Consider the following 18942-nt stretch of genomic DNA (forward strand, 5'->3'; position numbering starts at 1 on the left):
AACGGATATAATATAATACACAATAATACTGTACTGACCCCTTGTGGGAAGAGTTTTTTGTGTTTTGTCCACACAGAGCTACCGTAGTTCAGGTATTCTCTTTACATTCCTACAGCAAGTCATACTACAGAGTGTTAAAGTCTGTAAACAAATATTTTGGCTCCTAAACATATCTGTCTGTAAGTATTTGTTTGATAGTGATCTTAGCTTCCATTAGATACCAAATTTAGTCATTTTAGCATGTTTTCTATATGTAATTTATAAGAAAATATGTGGCGCTATTACTGTTAGCTTCCTTATGGCATTTTCCATGTATGTTAGCATCGTGCTAATCGCTCGCTAATGAGAGGGTTTTAGTTATTTCTAAACTACTTATTTCATATTTATATTGTAATATGCATTCTCTTTGTTTCTGTATGCTACAGTTTTACAGTTTTTCCAGTAAAACACACTAAAAGAGCAAGACGTTTCCGAGTTCTTTATTGGAGACTGTTAGCTATCTGTAAAGCTAGTTCACACACAACTAGTAAAGGCAGAATAGTAAAAAGACAGATGGAAGGCCAGCCAAAAGTCGATACAGAAGACAACACTGCTGTCCCTCACCACCAAAGTACAGTCAGCAACGTTGGTGACCGGTGGGAAACAAGATCGGAATGTTCCAACATCTCACGTGCCAGTCAGTGGTCACGTTCCAGTCAATGGTCCAACGCAAGCGTTTTGGCAGCAAAAGCACGTGCTAAAGCAGCTGCCGCTCAAGCGCAGGCATCATACGCTGAAAGAGAAGCGGAAGTGATAAAAAAGAAAGCAGAGCTTGACGCTGACCTCCTCAAACTGCGTCTACAGAGTGCAGCTGCAGCCACCAACGCTGAAGCAGAGGTCCTGGAGGCAGCGGCCGAGGAAGAAGGTGGAGATACCTGGTTTCCAAAAAGCAGCGACAACGTCGTCCAGCCCATACCAGTTCCACCTCCGCCGGCTAATACCCGCTTTAACTCCGCACAAGCTACCACGTTAGTGCTTCCAGCAGCTCAGCGAGTAAAGTACAGTGATGATTCTGTTCAAAATAAAGTCGAAGAGCACAGCATACAAAACAGTGAGATTAGTGAATATGGGTTTAAAGAGCTACCAGTGACACATTCCTCACAGTATGGCATCGCCAGTGGAGCAGATTGTTCTTATGCCAAAAGCTCGTTCAAAAATGCCTTTTCCACATCTCACTCGCGGTATCCATCCCCAGTTACTACCGATCACAGTTTCCAGCCTCACTCTATGAATCAGTCTGCCCCATTCCAGCCCAGGCTATCGTTTCCACTCCCTGTTGTTAGTGCAAACGAGTCCAATTCCCCAGTCACGCCAGACTTAGCCAAATATTTGGTTCGTAGAGAGTTGGTTAGCTCAGGGCTTTTGACATTTGATGATAAGCCTGAAAATTACTGGGCTTGGAAGGCATCCTTTACGAACGCTATAGTAGGACTTTATTTATCCCCAAGAGAGGAGTTGGATCTCCTCTGCAAGTGGTTAGGCCCCAAATCATCAGAGCAAGCAAAAAGATTAAGGGCTGTACACACCTACGATGCCACAGCTGGTGTCAAAATGGTGTGGCAAAGACTGGAGGACAGCTATGGGTCCCCTGAAGCGATAGAGAATGCTCTCCTGAAAAAGTTGGAAGATTTTCCCAAAATCGCAAACAGAGAAAATCACAAGTTGAGGGAGCTAGGTGATCTCATCTCCGAGATTGATGCAGCCCGTGTAGGTGGTCTTCTACCTGGCCTGAGTTACCTAGATACGTCCCGGGGCATCACTCCTATTGTTCAAAAACTCCCATTCCACCTCCAAGAGAAATGGATTACTTCAGCATCCTACTACAAAGAGCAACACCATGCTTCCTACCCACCATTCCCTGTTTTCGTGAAGTTTGTGTGCGACAAAGCTAAAACTCTCAATGACCCAAGCTTTGCCCCTTTGCTCTCTACTGGTTGCCCAAGTGTTTATAGGCCTGAAAGACTGAACAAACCCAACTTCAAATCTGCAGTATCTGTTCGAAAAACTGAAGTAACTGCTCCAAAGGGCTATAGTGACTCCTCTGAAAAAAAAATGATAGAACCAGATAAACTATGCCCGCTCCACGACAAACCACACTCTCTCCACAAGTGTCGTGGTTTCAGAGCAAAGACTTTGGATGAGAGAAAAGCCATTCTGAAAGAAAAGAACATATGTTACAAGTGTTGTTCTTCTGTCAACCACATAGCAAAAGACTGCGACATACGTGTACATTGCAATGAGTGTAAAAGCGACCACCACATCACCGCACTGCACCCTGGACCAGCACCCTGGAAAACGGAAGCTCTAGGCTCTGCAGCCCCAGACGGGCATGGCGGGGAGCAACCAGAAAGTCCTATCCAAGCCATTGTGTCCAAATGTACAGAGATCTGTGGCAAAGGTAATAGCTCACGCTCATGCTCCAAAATCTGTCTAGTAAACATTTATCCTGCTGGACACAAGGAAAAAGCAGTGAAAGCTTATGCTGTGTTAGACGAGCAAAGCAATAGATCTTTAGCTAAAACGGAATTCTTTGAGATCTTTAACGTTAACACAGACACTAAAGTTTACACGTTGAAAACCTGCTCAGGTGTAAGTGAGACAAGGGCACGCCAAGCTGAAGGTTTCGTGGTTGAGTCTCTTGATGGCAACACTAGCGTCCGGCTTCCCACATTAATCGAGTGCAACATGCTCCCAGATGATCGGTCTGAGATCCCGACACCGGAGGTCGCAATACACTACACTCACCTCAAGCATCTGGCAGACAAGATTCCAGATTTGGATCCTAATGCTTCAATACTGGTCCTCCTCGGACGAGATATATCACGAGTGCATAAGGTCAGAGAACACTACAACGGCCCTCACAATGCTCCGTACGCCCAGCGCCTTGACTTTGGCTGGGTCATAATAGGAGAGGTCTGCCTTGGGGGTGCTCACGTGCCGAGCAAAGTCAGTGTTTACCGCACAACAGTGTTGAGCAACGGACGCACATCTCTTTTGGACTCTTGCTCCAACTCATTCCATGTGAAAGAAAAGGTCCTGAGCACTGACTTCCCATTTAGCCTTTTGAACATGACCAGCTTGATTGACATAGACGAAAACGACTGTCTCACTAACAAATTGTTCATGAGAACCCCACATGATGACAAACCCGCCATGTCAGTGGATGATGAACTCTTCCTGGAGATCATGGATGAGCAAATGTTTATGGATGAGTCCAACAGCTGGGTGGCGCCACTACCCTTCAAAACAAGCAGGCACAGACTACCCAACAACCGAGACCAAGCGGTCAAACGTCTCAATTCGCTGCGTCGCACGCTTGACAAAAGGCCCCACATGAAAGAACAATTCTTGAACTTTATGCAGAAAATGTTTGAGTCAGGACATGCAGAACCTGTCCTGCCACCCGACAAAGACCAAGAGTGTTGGTACCTACCGTTTTTTGGTGTCTATCATCCTCGCAAACCTAACCAGATACGCGTAGTGTTTGACTCTAGTGCCACTCATGAAGGCACGTCTCTGAACGATGTTTTGTTGAGCGGCCCAGACATGAACAACACACTTATTGGGGTCCTCTTGCGTTTCCGCAAAGAACCTGTGGCAATCACTGCGGACATAGAGCAAATGTTCTATTGTTTTGTCATTCGTGAGGACCACCGCGACTTTGTGCGTTTCTTGTGGTACGAAGGTAACGATCCCACGAAGGTCATCAGAGAGTACAGGATGACTGTACACGTGTTTGGAAATAGCCCATCACCCGCCATAGCAATATATGGCCTCCGGAGGGCGGCTCTGTCTACACAAGATGAGTACAGCGACGAGGCCAAACAGTTTGTTCTTAAAAACTTTTACGTTGACGACGGACTGGCTTCCTTTCCTTCAGATGCCAGTGCCATCCAAACTCTGAAAAGCACCAGGGAAATGCTTGCAGACTCTAACATTCGCTTGCACAAAATAGCCTCCAACAGCACAGATGTAATGGAAGCGTTTCCATCTGAAGAACGTGCAAAGGAACTGAAAAACCTTGACCTTGGTGCAGAGCCCCTGCCCTTACAGAGGAGTTTAGGTCTTAACTGGAATTTGCAAAATGACTGTTTTACCTTCCTCGTGTCAAGAGAAGACAAGCCATTCACAAGAAGGGGCATTCTTTCTGTTGTTAACAGTTTGTATGATCCCCTTGGGTTTGCAGCCCCCATTATCATGCAAGGCAAGGCTCTCATCAGAGAATTATGCTCAGAGAACTGTGAATGGGACACTCCGCTGCCAACAGGAAAAGAGGCACAATGGAAATCTTGGAAAAACTCACTTGTGGACCTTGAGAAGCTGCAAATCCCTAGACAGTATGTGAACACGTCACTACAATCGACCTGTCAAAGAGAGCTGTGTGTCTTTGCAGATGCTTCTACATCGGCCATATCAGCAGTTGCGTACCTTCGAGCCATAAACACCGAAGGTCATGTCCACGTAGGCTTCTGCATGGGCAAGTCCAAATTAGCTCCTAGACAAGTCCACACAGTACCTCGCTTGGAGCTATGCGCTTCAGTTCTGGCGGTGGAGATGGCAGACATGCTATTATATGAACTTGACATCGAAATCCACAAAGTGAAATACTACATCGACAGCCGAGTAGTCTTAGGCTACATCAACAACACCAGCCGAAGGTTCTATGTCTACGTCGCCAACCGTGTTGCTCGCATCAGAAAGTCATCTGAACCCAGTCAGTGGAACTTTGTAAGCACGGAAATCAATCCTGCCGATCATGGAACACGACATGTGCCGGCTTCACTACTGAGTTCTACCAATTGGTTTACTGGTCCCGACTTCTTGAGGAAAAGTGATGGAGAGTGTCCTTTGCAACCAGACAGCTTTCAACTTGTTGAACCTGCCACAGACATTGAAGTCCGCCCACAAGTCTCAACATTTGCAACCACAACTGTGACAAAACCGCTCGGCTCACACAGGTTTGAGCGCTTCTCCAGTTGGAAACGTCTTACACAAGCTATCGCCAAACTCATTGAAAAGGTCAGATCTATCACAAAAGATCCTGAGTCAAATGAATCAAAGATGGACGCTCTAACACAAGCAAAGTTAGTTATCGTACGAACTGTTCAAGGTGAGACATTTGAAAATGAGATTAGAACTTTGAACAGAAGAGAGGACATACTAAAACACAGTCCACTGAAGTATCTCAATGTATTTTTGGATAAAGAAGGACTGATGCGAGTAGGAGGACGTGTGACTTCTGCTGAAATAACTCAAGAACAAAGTCAGCCCATCGTTATTCCAAAGAAGCATCACATTGCCGCTTTGCTGGTCCAGTTCTACCACAAACAGGTTGTGCACCAAGGTAGACACATCACAGAAGGAGCCATCAGGTCTGCTGGATTGTGGATCATTGGAGGAAAAAGGTTGGTGACAAATCTTCTCAACAAATGCACAACCTGCCGCAGGTTAAGAGGAAATGTACAACAACAAAAGATGGCAGACATTCCAGCTGATCGTCTCATCCAAACTCCTCCTTTCACACATGTCGGAGTGGACATGTTTGGACCATGGAACATTAGTATCCGCCGGACAAGAGGTGGAGTGTTAGAGAACAAACGCTGGGCAGCAATGTTTACCTGTTTAGTCACACGAGCAGTTCACATCGAGGTAGTTGAGTCCCTCTCAACTTCAAGTTTCATAAATGCTCTCAGAAGGTTCCTGGCCATAAGAGGTCCCACCAAGCTCTTTCGATCAGACTGTGGAACGAATTTCGTTGGAGCGTGCAAAGAGCTTCAGATAAGTTTAGAAGATTCAGAGCTTCAATCCTACCTCAAAAACGAGACATGCACTTGGAAGTTTAACCCACCTCACTCCTCTCACATGGGAGGGGTGTGGGAGAGAATGATCGGAGTAGCCCGACGTATTTTGGACGCTATGTTGCTGAAAGTTCACTCTCCGAATCTGACTCATGAAGTACTTGTGACGCTCATGGCAGAGGTAACAGCCATAATGAATGGTCGTCCATTAGTACCTGTGTCATCCGATCCTCAGCAACCCGACTTGTTGACTCCAGGGGCCCTTCTCTCTCAGAAAATCTGTCCTGTCTCTATTCCACCTGGAGACTTTGATCCAAAGGACTTGTACCGTAAGCAATGGAAACAGGTACAAAGTCTTGCTAACTCATTCTGGAAAAGATGGCGAGAAGAGTATCTTGCAACCCTTCAACCAAGAAGAAAGTGGCAAGCAGATCAACCAAACTTAGCCATTGGTGACGTTGTTCTCCTAAAGGACACTCAGGTCAAAAGAAATGAATGGCCTACTGGCCTTATTGTGGACATTTATCCTGGTCGAGATAAAAAAGTACGCAAAGTAGATGTACGAATAATTAAAGAAGGTACGGCTAAGGTGTACACAAGACCTATTTCAGAAATTGTGTTGTTAGTTAAAGGTTAATAGTGTTATAGCAGTATACCAGGCGGGGAGTGTACTGACCCCTTGTGGGAAGAGTTTTTTGTGTTTTGTCCACACAGAGCTACCGTAGTTCAGGTATTCTCTTTACATTCCTACAGCAAGTCATACTACAGAGTGTTAAAGTCTGTAAACAAATATTTTGGCTCCTAAACATATCTGTCTGTAAGTATTTGTTTGATAGTGATCTTAGCTTCCATTAGATACCAAATTTAGTCATTTTAGCATGTTTTCTATATGTAATTTATAAGAAAATATGTGGCGCTATTACTGTTAGCTTCCTTATGGCATTTTCCATGTATGTTAGCATCGTGCTAATCGCTCGCTAATGAGAGGGTTTTAGTTATTTCTAAACTACTTATTTCATATTTATATTGTAATATGCATTCTCTTTGTTTCTGTATGCTACAGTTTTACAGTTTTTCCAGTAAAACACACTAAAAGAGCAAGACGTTTCCGAGTTCTTTATTGGAGACTGTTAGCTATCTGTAAAGCTAGTTCACACACAACTAGTAAAGGCAGAATAAATACAATATATAATAATTAATGCAAAAATATTTCAGGTTGTAAAGACTGTTTTCTAACACTTAATATTAACTAACTTTGCAACTTCAGGGATGCTGTATGACCCTTTTATGATCCCTTCTTTTGGAAAGATTGTATCCCTGTTAATTGTGATTCCTTGAGGATTCTTGGGGAAAAGGAAAAAAAAAAGTGATATCATTGTATTATCTTTTAGAAAATAATTAATGCATGGATCAGAAAATCAGAATATACAGTAATTGTAGCTTGTGACAAAATGAGTACTGAGTAGGTGAAACCCCAGCTGAGCTGTTTGAACACTTACTATGATTTCCACATAGATTCCTCCACTCTTGTCAACAGGCTGCAGATCAGGAGTCAGTGAGAAGATTCTGTAAAGAACTGGGACAAAAATGATTCATTTGCTTTATATAAACATAACCAGAGTGAACCTTATAAAAATCAATTAGAAATAAATGAAAAAAAAGAAATAAGCAAAGAACAAAATTAACAACTAACTATATATGTATATACATTATATATATTATATATTGCTATATTTCTTTTTAAGAAATATATATGTTGACTGTCTACCTGTTGTTCCAGGTGTGTAGATGCTCTTGTCTGTCTGAATGAACATGTATCCAGACTGAAACGATACTAAGACCACTTTCTCGAGCACTTTGGAAGGAAACTCAGCCTGCAGATACACATACTGCTTCTCCAGTGGGTCTTCACTAAAGAAGTCTTTATTGTCAGGAATCTGAACCAAAGGAAAATTATAAACTTAATTTTAGTGTACAATAACTGTAGAAATGAAAGCTACTCCACACCACCTGACACATCCATTTATTTAAGACCATATTTCTAAAATATTTTAAATATTTTTATGTATATAAACTCCAACTGTTTACAAGAAAGACAAAAGAAATGATTTAAAACAGTAGTTATTAATGTGACGCATGACCTGCATGTCAAAATAAAGGTAACATTAACAGATGCAAGACAAAGAATCCGTGAAACCCAGAAACCTGAATAAGGTGAATAATAAACTAATATACTACCAATGAGCATCAGAGGATAAATGTAAAGTGAAACAGCAACAAAAAGTTTAAAAAGGTGTAATAGGTTGCCCTCTGGTGGTCATTTGGGGAAATGTTTATTATTATTATTATATTATTATTATTATTATTTAAATCACAAATAAAGAAATTATTAGAGGTAGCAATAAATAATCTCTTTGTGAACCTCAGTTCAGTTGATTTGAATTGATTGTGTCACACTGTATTTACTGTTCCAATCCTAAAAAAATTGGGCATCCTTTGTTTATTTATTTATTTATTTATTTGAAAGGCCCAGAGATGCATGGATGTGGTTAATTTTGTCCGGTAATCTCAGAGAACCCACCGTTATGTCTACAGTTGCCTGGTAGTTTTTATCAGCAGTGAGGACGACTGATTGAGATGTCAGTTCTGAAGTTTTCTTTGGGTGGTTCTTCACACTGATCTTCACTGTGATGTTACCTCCTTTATTATCCTGCACTTCCACAAACACTTTCTCAGGGGTCCCCACGCGCAGCAGGTTCGGGGCCACCAACACGTTACTGTTATAACAAAGAGGAAAATGTTTATTCAATTATTTATTTATTGTAATAATGTAAAATAACATTTGCTAACTGTAAAGTATAAGCAGAAATAAAAAAAATCCATGTTCAGGTCCCACAGATAAAAAAAGTAGGTAAAGGTAAACGACAATCTATGTGCATGCTTCAGATAAATAACTTTAAACATTAATTAAACATCTGACATGAAAGTGTTCTTCCTTTCATATGCAGATTTTAAATTTAAATATTCAAATTCCAATAAAGAGAGCACTATTGGCCTATTCTCTCTCTCACCTGTCAATCACAGCAACAGCCGCACATGTACTAATAATGTAAATGTACATTTTATCAGCTTCAGTAAAGACACATTAGAACATTAAAACAATGTAAATCAGGGAAAGTCATATGTATTAATTCTGTGTGAAACAATAAGAGTTGTGTGTGTGTGAGTCTGTGTTTGTGTGTGTACGTGTGTGTGTATGTCTGTGTGTGTGTGTGTGTGTGTACTCACAGCGGATCACATAGTGTAAGCACCGGGAAAGATAGAAGCACAGCCGTCAGCCACAGCAGGTCTACATGCATCCTGACTGTTGGTCCGAGCTCAGTCTGAGGATGTATGTGTTATCGAGCAGTACCACAGCTTTTATACCAACCTAACACACACACACACACACACACACACACACACACACACACACACACACAACATAAGGCCTCTCCCACTCTGTGATTATGAAACACTGACATTGGGGGTGTTAGTGATGGAACGATGTGCAGTGGTGCTTCAACAGAATGGAAAAAACAAACTTTAGAGATAAGTTCCAACCTTGGCATTTACTCCTCACTGCTTCGGCTAAACATTATATTGTGCAATATTCATTCATTCGTTCATTTATTCATCTTCTACCGCATATCTGAACTACCTCGGGTCACGGGGAGCTGTGCCTGTATCTCAGGCGTCACTGGACATCAAGGCAGGATACACCCTGCACGGAGTGCCAACCCATCGCAGGGCACACACACACTCATTCACTCACGCAATCACACACTAGGGACAATTTTCCAGAGATGCCAAACAACCTACCATGCATGTCTTTGGACCGGGGAGGAAACCGGAGTACCCGGAGGAAACCCCCGAGGCACGGGGAGAACATGCAAACTCCACACACACACAAATCGAACGGGGGAATCGAACGGCAGGAATCGAACCCCGACCCTGGAGGTGTGAGGCGAACGTGCTAACCACTAAGCTACCGTGCCCCCATATTGTGCAATATGCAGAGTTTAAACACACACACACACTAATGATCTGAATATTTCCCCAAACTAATAATAATTCTTTAATTTAAAAAATACTCTGTAGAGTGTCATCTTGGGCAGTATACTAATACTCTGTCCTTATGTAATTTTGGATATATTTGTTTCTATTTTTTTTTTTTTATTAATGGAGTGTTACATGTATAGAATGTTTCTGTTTATTCAACTTTTACTAAAGCAGATTTTAAATATCAATTAGTGCGTTGTTGGATCGAGGTGGGGTGGTTGGAGCTGTGTTCCTGGATCTTAAGAAGGCTTTCCGACACTGTCAATCTTGCTGACAAAATTATGCATTTTTAATTTTTCCTCAAATGCTATTAAATGGATCGGTTATTACCTCACTGACTGTTCCCAACATGTCAGAGTCCAGTCATTTAAATCAGCGGCTCTCAGTCTATCTACCGGTCTTCCTCAAGGATCAATTTTAGGACCTTTGTTGTTCTCACTTTATATAAATGACCTACCATCTGTCTGTCCAGATGTTTCTGTGCAAATGTATGCTGATGACACTGTAGTCTATGTTCATGGTAGTAATATTTCTCAGGTAGCTGCAAAAATCACTAACTCTATGGTTAATATTACAGATTGGTTTAAACATTCTTGCCTGCAGTTAAATACATCAAAAACAGTAGCAATGTTTTTCACCAAGTCCATCAATAAGTTCAGTGTTGAGCCAAATGTTTTGTGTCAGGGGAAAGGCTACAGATTGTGTCAGAGTACAAATATTTGGGGATTTTAATTGATTCAAAGTTGTCTTTTAAATTGCATGTAAAAAAGGTCTGTAATATAATCAAATTCAACCTCAGTAACTTCAGTAACACACATTCGCCATCAAATGTCTACACAGGCAGCAAAAATGTACAGTACATGCACTCTATGATTTTTTCACATATCTCTTACTGTTTGCCCATTTGGTCACAGGCTAGTGTTACATCTCTGAAACCACTTCAATCACTTTACAAACGAACTGTAAAAATTCTGGATAAGAAATCAAACATTTCTCATTATTGTCCAATATTACAAAAATATAGATTACTCAGCTGGGAAAACATGGTAAAATTCTCAAATCTATGTCTTGTTTATAAAATTATTCATGATTTATCATCCCCTCCCCTCCATCAGTTTGTCAACATCCGAACAGCTGATCATCGTAGAACCAGAGGTGCAGTGAGGGGAGATTGCATCATTCCCTTTAGGAAAAGTGTATTTGGCCAAACCGCTTTTTCTGTTCGAGCTGCTACTGAGTGGAACCTTAAACCCCTATAAACATCAGAAACCTGAACACGTATAGTACATTTAAGATCCAGTTAAAGAAGTGGTTCGTTATTAACCAGAGCTGTCAACATTAGCTTAGTTTTTGACCTGCTCGTGTTGCCCCCTGATGGTTTTTTGTTTATTGTGTGTGTGTTCATGTATTTGTCTGATGTTTGTTTGATTGCTGGCGTCTTGTGTTTCTAATTTACATCATAGCTAATACTTACAGTAGTACTTTTATTAAATGTATTGTAGCTTTATTGTTATTTCAATATGTACTTTTATTTACTTTTATCTTTTTTAGGGTGACTATTACCATCTGTCTAGGGACTACAGGTGAAAAATAGCCATCTGGCTAACTCTGGCATATTGACAGAAATGTTTATTAATATGCATTGTCCCTGCAATAAATAAATAAATAAATAAATAAATAAATAGATTTTGTTTGTTTAACATGCATTAAAACAATGTTTTTTCTTTAAAAATATTTCTCTGTTAACAATTAAAGCTGTGTTGTCTGTTATTTATTTAATGTATTTTCTAAAATCTGATTAGACTGTGATACAGGCCACCCCACCCCTCTAACCTAAAACATTTACAGAAACCTCAGAAGCCTTTGCCCAGTCATGTATCCTTGTTTAAAATTACGTTAGGGAGGAAGGTACCAACCAGTTCCTGTGCCTGAGGGATCTTCCTGCACTGCTTGTGCTACACAGAGGCATGTGAAGGGTTAATCCAGCACAATTCCCGTAAATCGATCGAACTGTATCTTGTGTCAATTTAAACTTTGATCATTTGAAACAGGAAAACCTGCATTTAAATATTTGAACCCGTGTTGAAGATGAATATTTGCACACTGCAGAAGCATTTATATGCTGATTTTAGCATGTTTTGAAATCATTTCAAATTAATTCACATACTCTGTCTTTCTCTGTGTGTGTGTGGGAGTGTGTGTGTGTGAGGGAGACACAGAAATTGAGACATTCAATTCCAAGGAACACCATGCATGCTCTGAGAATGTGTCAGACCCTTAAACTTGAACTGCTTAGATTTACATTTATGCTGTTTCCAACTTCAGACAAAGAGGCTACAAAAGAAATAAATAATAAATACGTTTTTTTTTAGTAACTACATAGTTGAGTACTGTTCTTGTGCTCAGAATCTATATAAAACACTAAATCTGACTCCTTAGTGGTGTAACACAAAAGTTCACGTTTTCACCAGGTGATTGTGAGTTTGAGATGTGACAATGACTCAACTATCCAGGTCATGCGAGCAACAGTGGCCATGCCTTCTGGGTGGGAGGGACAGCACTTTCCACCAAGTGTGTGACAGCATAAGCAACAGTTCACCTCATTTAATGTCTACAGTAGTAGATTTTATTACATTTTTCTGTTTGTAAATCATTTAGTTGTCTTTTCAATAAATATATTTTTCTGGTAACTATTTTCTGAAATCTGTATAATTAGACTGTGATATACTGTAGGTCACCCCATTCTTCTCACCCATGTGAGAGGCACATGAAGGGTTAATCCAACACAGTTCCCGTAAATCAGACAAATTTCAGGCATCTTGTGTCAATTTAACCTTTGGACCTTTGGACCAGCCCACTAGAATGCTGTTTATCGATTGTGTCTGCATCAACAAGTGAAAGCCTTTCTTCTTCTTATTATTTTCACCTTGCACTAACATTGGTATTCTGATTTTTAAACTGCTCAATTTCAAATTCATTCACATACTGCTGCAGTCTCTATTTAGTAACAATTACAGCTTTTACTAAATGCTAACACACATTTTCAAAACCAAGTCTCCTTTTTTCAAAACTCTACACACAATTCTCAAAACTGCACACACAAAATGCAAGATAGCTCACATCACCTTCATAATGTAACACTGTATTCAAAATGCCATAAACACTTGTCAGAATGAAGCATTTGCATCAAATGGCAAACACCTCTTTCATAATAATAAATTTCTGGATATACCATGTAAACACTGCTGTTCTAAATCTAAAGCTCTTTGGTCTTTCATAGGCTTATATCTACATTTCAATACAATGTTCTACAGTGAAGGTAATCTGCTGAGAGGGGTAACAAGTGCACCGGAAACAGGAATGCAATGTAGAAACAGAAAATATTTATTAGGACAAAAATTACTGTTGTATACATTAGCATACAACAAAACAAACATGTAAACCAAAAGTATATTCTTTACAGTAGAATACAGTAAATTGTGTGTCGGGTCCAGGAATTGCGGGGTGTGTGTGTGTGTGTGTGCAGTCCCCAGTGCTAAGCTTCATTTCTTCTCCGAGCGGTGTTTGGCCACAATACTTCGTCCACATCACAAGCTACGTTTTCTCTTGCCAAACATCGAGGGAAGTATCTCCTAGCATGGCATATCCAACCTTGAACAGAGGCAACCTCTATGTCCCCACATAGGGTTGGCGATCATAGACTTTCCAGCGCCAGGCTGAGAAGAATTCCTCTATGGGATTTAGAAAAGATGAATATGGGGGTAGGTACAAAACTACAGATTGTGGATGGGTGGCAAACCAGTTTTGGACCAGAACAGCCGGGTAAAAACTAACATTGTCCCATATAACCACAAACCTAGCAGGCGCCTGATCTGGATCAGGGACAAGCATTGTGCGAATTGCATCCAGAAAAGTGTGTATATGGCCAGTGTTGTATGGACCCAGTGTGGCATTGTGATGGAGGACCCCGTTTTAAGTGATGGCAGCACACATGGTTATATTACCCCCCATGTTGTCCAGGGACATTGGTAATTGCCCTCGGTCCTATTACATTTCGTCCACGGCGCCTGGTTTTGGTGAGGTTGAAGCCAATCTCATCCACATAAATAAATTCGTGACGAATTAGATGGGCATCCATCTCCAATACTCTCTGTAACAGACAAAATTATATACAGATGAGTTAATATGGTATGTCTCAAGCACTGGAAGTAGTGTTGCATACATACCTCTACAAAGTCATGTCGCAGATTCTTGACTCTGTCAGAGTTTCTCTCAAGTGGCACCTTGTAAAGTTGTTTCATCGTCACTTGGTGCCGTTGGAGGATGCGTTGTTTGGTCGACAGGCTTACAGCACTGATGTTGAATATGGTGTCATTACTCAAGATATGCTCCCTTTCTGTACATCTCGAATCCTAATTGCATTGTTGGCCAAAACCATATTTATAATTGCAGTCTCTTGTACATCTGTAAACAAGTGTCCTCATCCTCGATGATGTCTTAGCCTTTCCACTCTGTACAGAATTCAAACACAGTATGTGTCCAGCATAGGAACTGTAAGCCATTTACAAAAAAAAAAAAGGTAGTACAGCATGATAACCAACCTCATTCATTCAGTCTAGTGTAGTAAATGGATGGCTTAGTTACAAATGTTTAGGCAATACTATGCAGTCATACATATTTTACAGTACATTACTATAATGCTAAAATAGTCATTACATAGTTGCATACCTGTTCACATTTCTGAAGGTTCGAATTATGGACGCCACTGTAAATCGACTCAAGTTGGGCTGGACTCTCAATCCAGCCTCTCTCACGGTCAAACCATGGTTGATTACAAGTGTTCAACTAGTGATCAACAAGTGTTGCCCTAATCTCATTAGAGATGGCTCTCCTTCCTTCTCTTATTTGCCCTCATCCACTTCTTCCTCTTCCCCTTCCCCTTCCTCCTCCTACTCCTCTTGCTCTCTGTTCATTGTTAGCATCCATTGTTCAAAACAGGTAATCTGATCTCTCACTCACTCATTTTCTACCGCTTATCCAAACTACCTCGGGTCACGGGGAGCCTGTGCCTATCTCAGGCATCATTGGGCAACAAGGCAGGATACACCCTGGACAGAGTGCCAACCCATCGCAGGGCACACACTCTCATTCACTCACGCACTCCGGACAATTTTTCCAGAGATTCCAATCAACCTACCATGCATGTCTTTGGACCGGTGGAGGAAACCGGAGTACCCGGAGGAAACCCCTGAGGCACAGGGAGAACATGCAAACTCCACACACACCAGGCAGGAATCGAACCCCCAACCCTGGAGGTGTGAGGCGACCGTGCTAACCACTAAGCCACCATGCCCTCTGTAATCTGATCTTTGACCTATTTAAAGGCCTATCTATACTACTGTAAAGTAAAGCAGTGATTGGTTAATGATCAATTAAGCAATTAGTGTTTGCAGATGTGTCTGTGTGACCTGGTGACTAAGTGTAGCGTTTTTGATTGGTTGTGTTTGGAAAAGGAAAGCAAGTCACTTCCTGATCTTTGTGTTTTAGGTAGAGAATTGTGTGTAGTGTTTTGAAACAAAGTGTTTTATGCAATTGAAAACTGAGTCAAAGGCTGAGAAATAGCTTATGGTTTTGAAGATTTGGCATGTAGTTTTGCACTTTGAGTGAGAGGTTTCAAAAATTGTGTGACATGAAAAGATTTTGTGTGTAAGCAATTGGTAAAAACTGTAATATATTAGATTGGATTACATTAGAATCAAATTTCTCTGATGATGATTCTCATCAGTGGTGTATTTACAATAAATTACAAATATTATGAAGATGGGGGGGGCACGGTGGCTTAGTGGGTAGCACGTTCACCTCACACCTCCAGGGTCGGGGTTCGATTCCCGCCTCCGCCTTGTGTGTGTGGAGTTTGCATGTTCTCCTCGTGCCTCGGGGGTTTCCTCCGGGTACTCCGGTTTCCTCCCCCGGTCCAAAGACATGCATGGTAGGTTGATTGGCATCTCTGGAAAATTGTCCGTAGTGTGTGATTGCGTGATTGCGTGAGTGAATGAGTGTGTGTGTGTGTGTGCCCTGCGATGGGTTGGCACTCCGTCCAGGGTGTATCCTGCCTTGATGCCCGATGACGCCTGAGATAGGCACAGGCTCCCCGTGACCCGAGGTAGTTCGGATAAGCGGTAGAAGATGAATGAATGAATGAATATTATAAAGATATACAGCTATGGATATAGATATATACAGGGACATTGATGTCTTATATACAGGTTGTGTAGTAGGTATTATAAATAGGGATGTATGCAGTATATATGTATGTATAAAACGATGTGCAGTGATAAAGACATGTTAAAAATGTAAAAAATATAACATGCTGAACAGGATACACAGTACATATGTATACATGAGGAATAGATTGTAGAAGAAATCTATAGTAAAACAAATATATACAGAATGGATTATGGCTGAAATTTGCACTACGGCAAATGCCACATTAAAAGTTATGTGTTGTGTAATGTGTGTGTGTGTGTAAGAGAGAGAGAGGTTCAGTTCCCTGCACTTCTACAGTCAGACTCTTAGAGAGGTTCAGATTTATGATCATGATTATGGTAAACAAGGTGCTGTTCATTTCATACCTGCATGTAAATATTCAAAATCTGTAACTGCATAGATATATACACTAGATGTCGCCTTGTATACGGCAGTACATTGGAATGAATGCGTCAACTGAGCCGCCATCTTGGTACGGGGGACCCCTCCTCTTAATGCATTAGCTTCAATGTAGGCAAAGAAATAAAATCACCATAAATCGTCATGAATGCCATTTTCTATTTTTTTTTTTGGTCGTTCCAAAGGTCAGACATGTATTTATCATTAAGTCCAGAGAAAATTTAAGGTTTTGATATTACAGTTTTTCCTCAATCGATTTGGTACATCTCCAAACTCACGTAACAGCTCTCAAAACAGTTAACACAGCAAACTAAACACACTCTTATGCTGGCAAAACCGTTAAGTATTCACTGCACAATGAAACACAGCATTTTATTCTAGTAATGCATTTATTAAAATTCAATATTAACATCAAAACTAAAAGTGTGTTCTCTGTTGATTTTATAACAAATTCAGCTGAAGATACACAAAGAAATAAATGAAAATACATGTTTTTCCATTAAGTTCTTTAATGAGGAGTTCAGGTGTACAACAATAAGTTGTCACCCCACACACAAAAAAAATATATAAATAAATAATGCAAATAAGTACATAGGTAAATAAAAAATAAAGTGATAAATGTACTGCATTCATTGAATCAATTATTTTATTGATCATGCCTCTCAATTACATCTGGCCAGAGAATTATCAACATCACAGAAAATATTTTCACAAGTCATGCATCGTGGGAAAAAACACCTTGAATGCTGTATCCATCATTGACATGCTTGTGCCCCAATATCTCCACAGGCCTCTTCCATCGCTTGAAGAAGACTTACTTGGCTGTAAGGGTTGCAATCATATACTTTCCATCTCCAAAAGAATTCTCCAAAAGAAAAGAAAGAATTCCTCAATTGGATTCAGGAAAGGAGAATATGGTGGAAGAAACTCCATCCTGAATTGTGGGTGATTCTCAAACCACTCTCGCACTAGTGCTGAATGGTGGAATTGGACATTGTCCCAAACAACTACAAAATTCCACACCATTTGCTCCTGATCACCCTGCGGAAAGATGATTTCATTGAGGAGGTTTAAAAAATATAGGAGCCTTGCTGTGTTGTATGGTCCCAAGACAGCATTGTGTGCCACAACACCAGTTGTAGAAATTGCTGCACAGAGAGTGATGTTGCCTCCTCGTTGTCCAGGGACATTGACTGTAGCACGATGGCCAATCACATTTCTCCCTCTTCTCCTTTTTTTTGAAGATTGAAGCCTGCTTCATCAATAGACAGGTACTCATAATGAGTTGCACTGCTATCCAACTCCAAGATTCTCTAGAGTAAAAAGAACACAAGGTAAAATATAGTAAATTTGTGTTTTACAGTAATGGCATTGATTGCAGTCAATACTACTGTGAAATTGTTGCCGAGTTCACACTTTGAAGCAGCAGTATACATAGATATGCCTAAATCTTTTCACATATAGTAGCATGGAATAGTTTATGGACACATACTTAAAATTCAGGAAAAAATATATCTTTGAGTTAACAGTAAAATTGCAGTAATTGGGTTGCACATACTTGAACAAACTGGAATCGCAACTCCTTCACTCTAACAGAGTTCCTCTCAAAGGGCACTTTGTATACTTGCTTCATTCGGATAGCATTTCTTCTTAGAACACGGTCAATTGTGGAGCGACTGCATTGGTGGATATTGTGGAACAGTTGATTGTCCTCTGTTATTCTTTGCTGAATTTCTTTGAGGCGGAGGTTGTTGTTCTGGCCCACCATGTCAATTGGATAATTGAAGCCACTGTGAATCTGTTTATATTGGGCTGAACTCTCTGGCCAGCTTCTCTCAGTGAGAGACCATGATTTAATGACATGGTCAATAAGTATGGCTCTGATTTCATTTGAAACACGTGTGTACCCTACCCTCATTCTACCTCTCCTCCCTCCTCTTCCTCTTTGCCCTCCTCTTTCTACCTGTCCACCTCTTTTTATATTTTCTCTTTCCACTATACCATTGCCCTCCAATCTCTCCATCTCTTCAAACTCTTCTCCTCTTCCTACATCCTCAGCTCTTCTTGCTCCTCCTCCTACATCTTCAGCTCTTCTTTCTCTATCTCCTCTTCTCCCTCTACCCTGCTACCCTGGCCACCACCTCTCATTCTTAAACCTCTTCTGTTTCCACTGCTCATACTTCTTTTTTTTTTGTCTTACTGTATCTCCTCATTTGTCTTCTTTGTTCTTCTTCTCTTCCCCTTTTGTAGTTGTTGTAATTACGTAAGACACGTAAGAGCTGTGTGAACAATTAGGAAATTGGCTTTTTCTGTGTTGAGTGGATTACTAACTCATCAA

General features: G+C 40.8%; 2 protein-coding genes across 3 annotated transcripts in view; one reads left to right on the forward strand and one right to left on the reverse strand.

The window, feature by feature from the left end:
- Nucleotides 1–9285, reverse strand: part of LOC132839479 (complement C3-like) — a 31013-nt gene extending 21728 nt beyond the window's left edge. For both annotated transcript variants that reach the window (XM_060860472.1, XM_060860471.1), the window contains exons 1-5: nt 9126–9285; nt 8419–8614; nt 7606–7774; nt 7337–7413; nt 7092–7180 (exon numbers count right to left, since the gene is read on the reverse strand). In XM_060860472.1, the coding sequence (XP_060716455.1) occupies nt 7092–7180; nt 7337–7413; nt 7606–7774; nt 8419–8614; nt 9126–9196 (602 nt within the window). In that variant the 5' untranslated portion in view covers nt 9197–9285. The remainder of the gene's footprint in view (nt 1–7091; nt 7181–7336; nt 7414–7605; nt 7775–8418; nt 8615–9125) is intronic.
- On the forward strand, nt 7–7085 carry LOC132839478 (uncharacterized). Its single transcript, XM_060860470.1, has one exon. The coding sequence runs from the start codon at nt 553–555 to the stop codon at nt 6472–6474; it is 5922 nt and encodes a 1973-aa protein (XP_060716453.1). The 5' UTR covers nt 7–552; the 3' UTR covers nt 6475–7085.
- Nucleotides 9286–18942: the final 9657 nt, after the last annotated feature.

This window comes from Tachysurus vachellii, chromosome 24 (genome assembly GCF_030014155.1).
Source record: "Tachysurus vachellii isolate PV-2020 chromosome 24, HZAU_Pvac_v1, whole genome shotgun sequence".
Classification (NCBI taxonomy): Eukaryota; Metazoa; Chordata; class Actinopteri; order Siluriformes; family Bagridae; genus Tachysurus; species Tachysurus vachellii.

What these genes read in the sequence shown, in the direction of transcription:
- LOC132839478 (XM_060860470.1), top strand. Translation starts at nt 553, where the DNA reads ATGGAAGGCCAGCCAAAAGTCGATACAGAAGACAACACTGCTGTCCCT.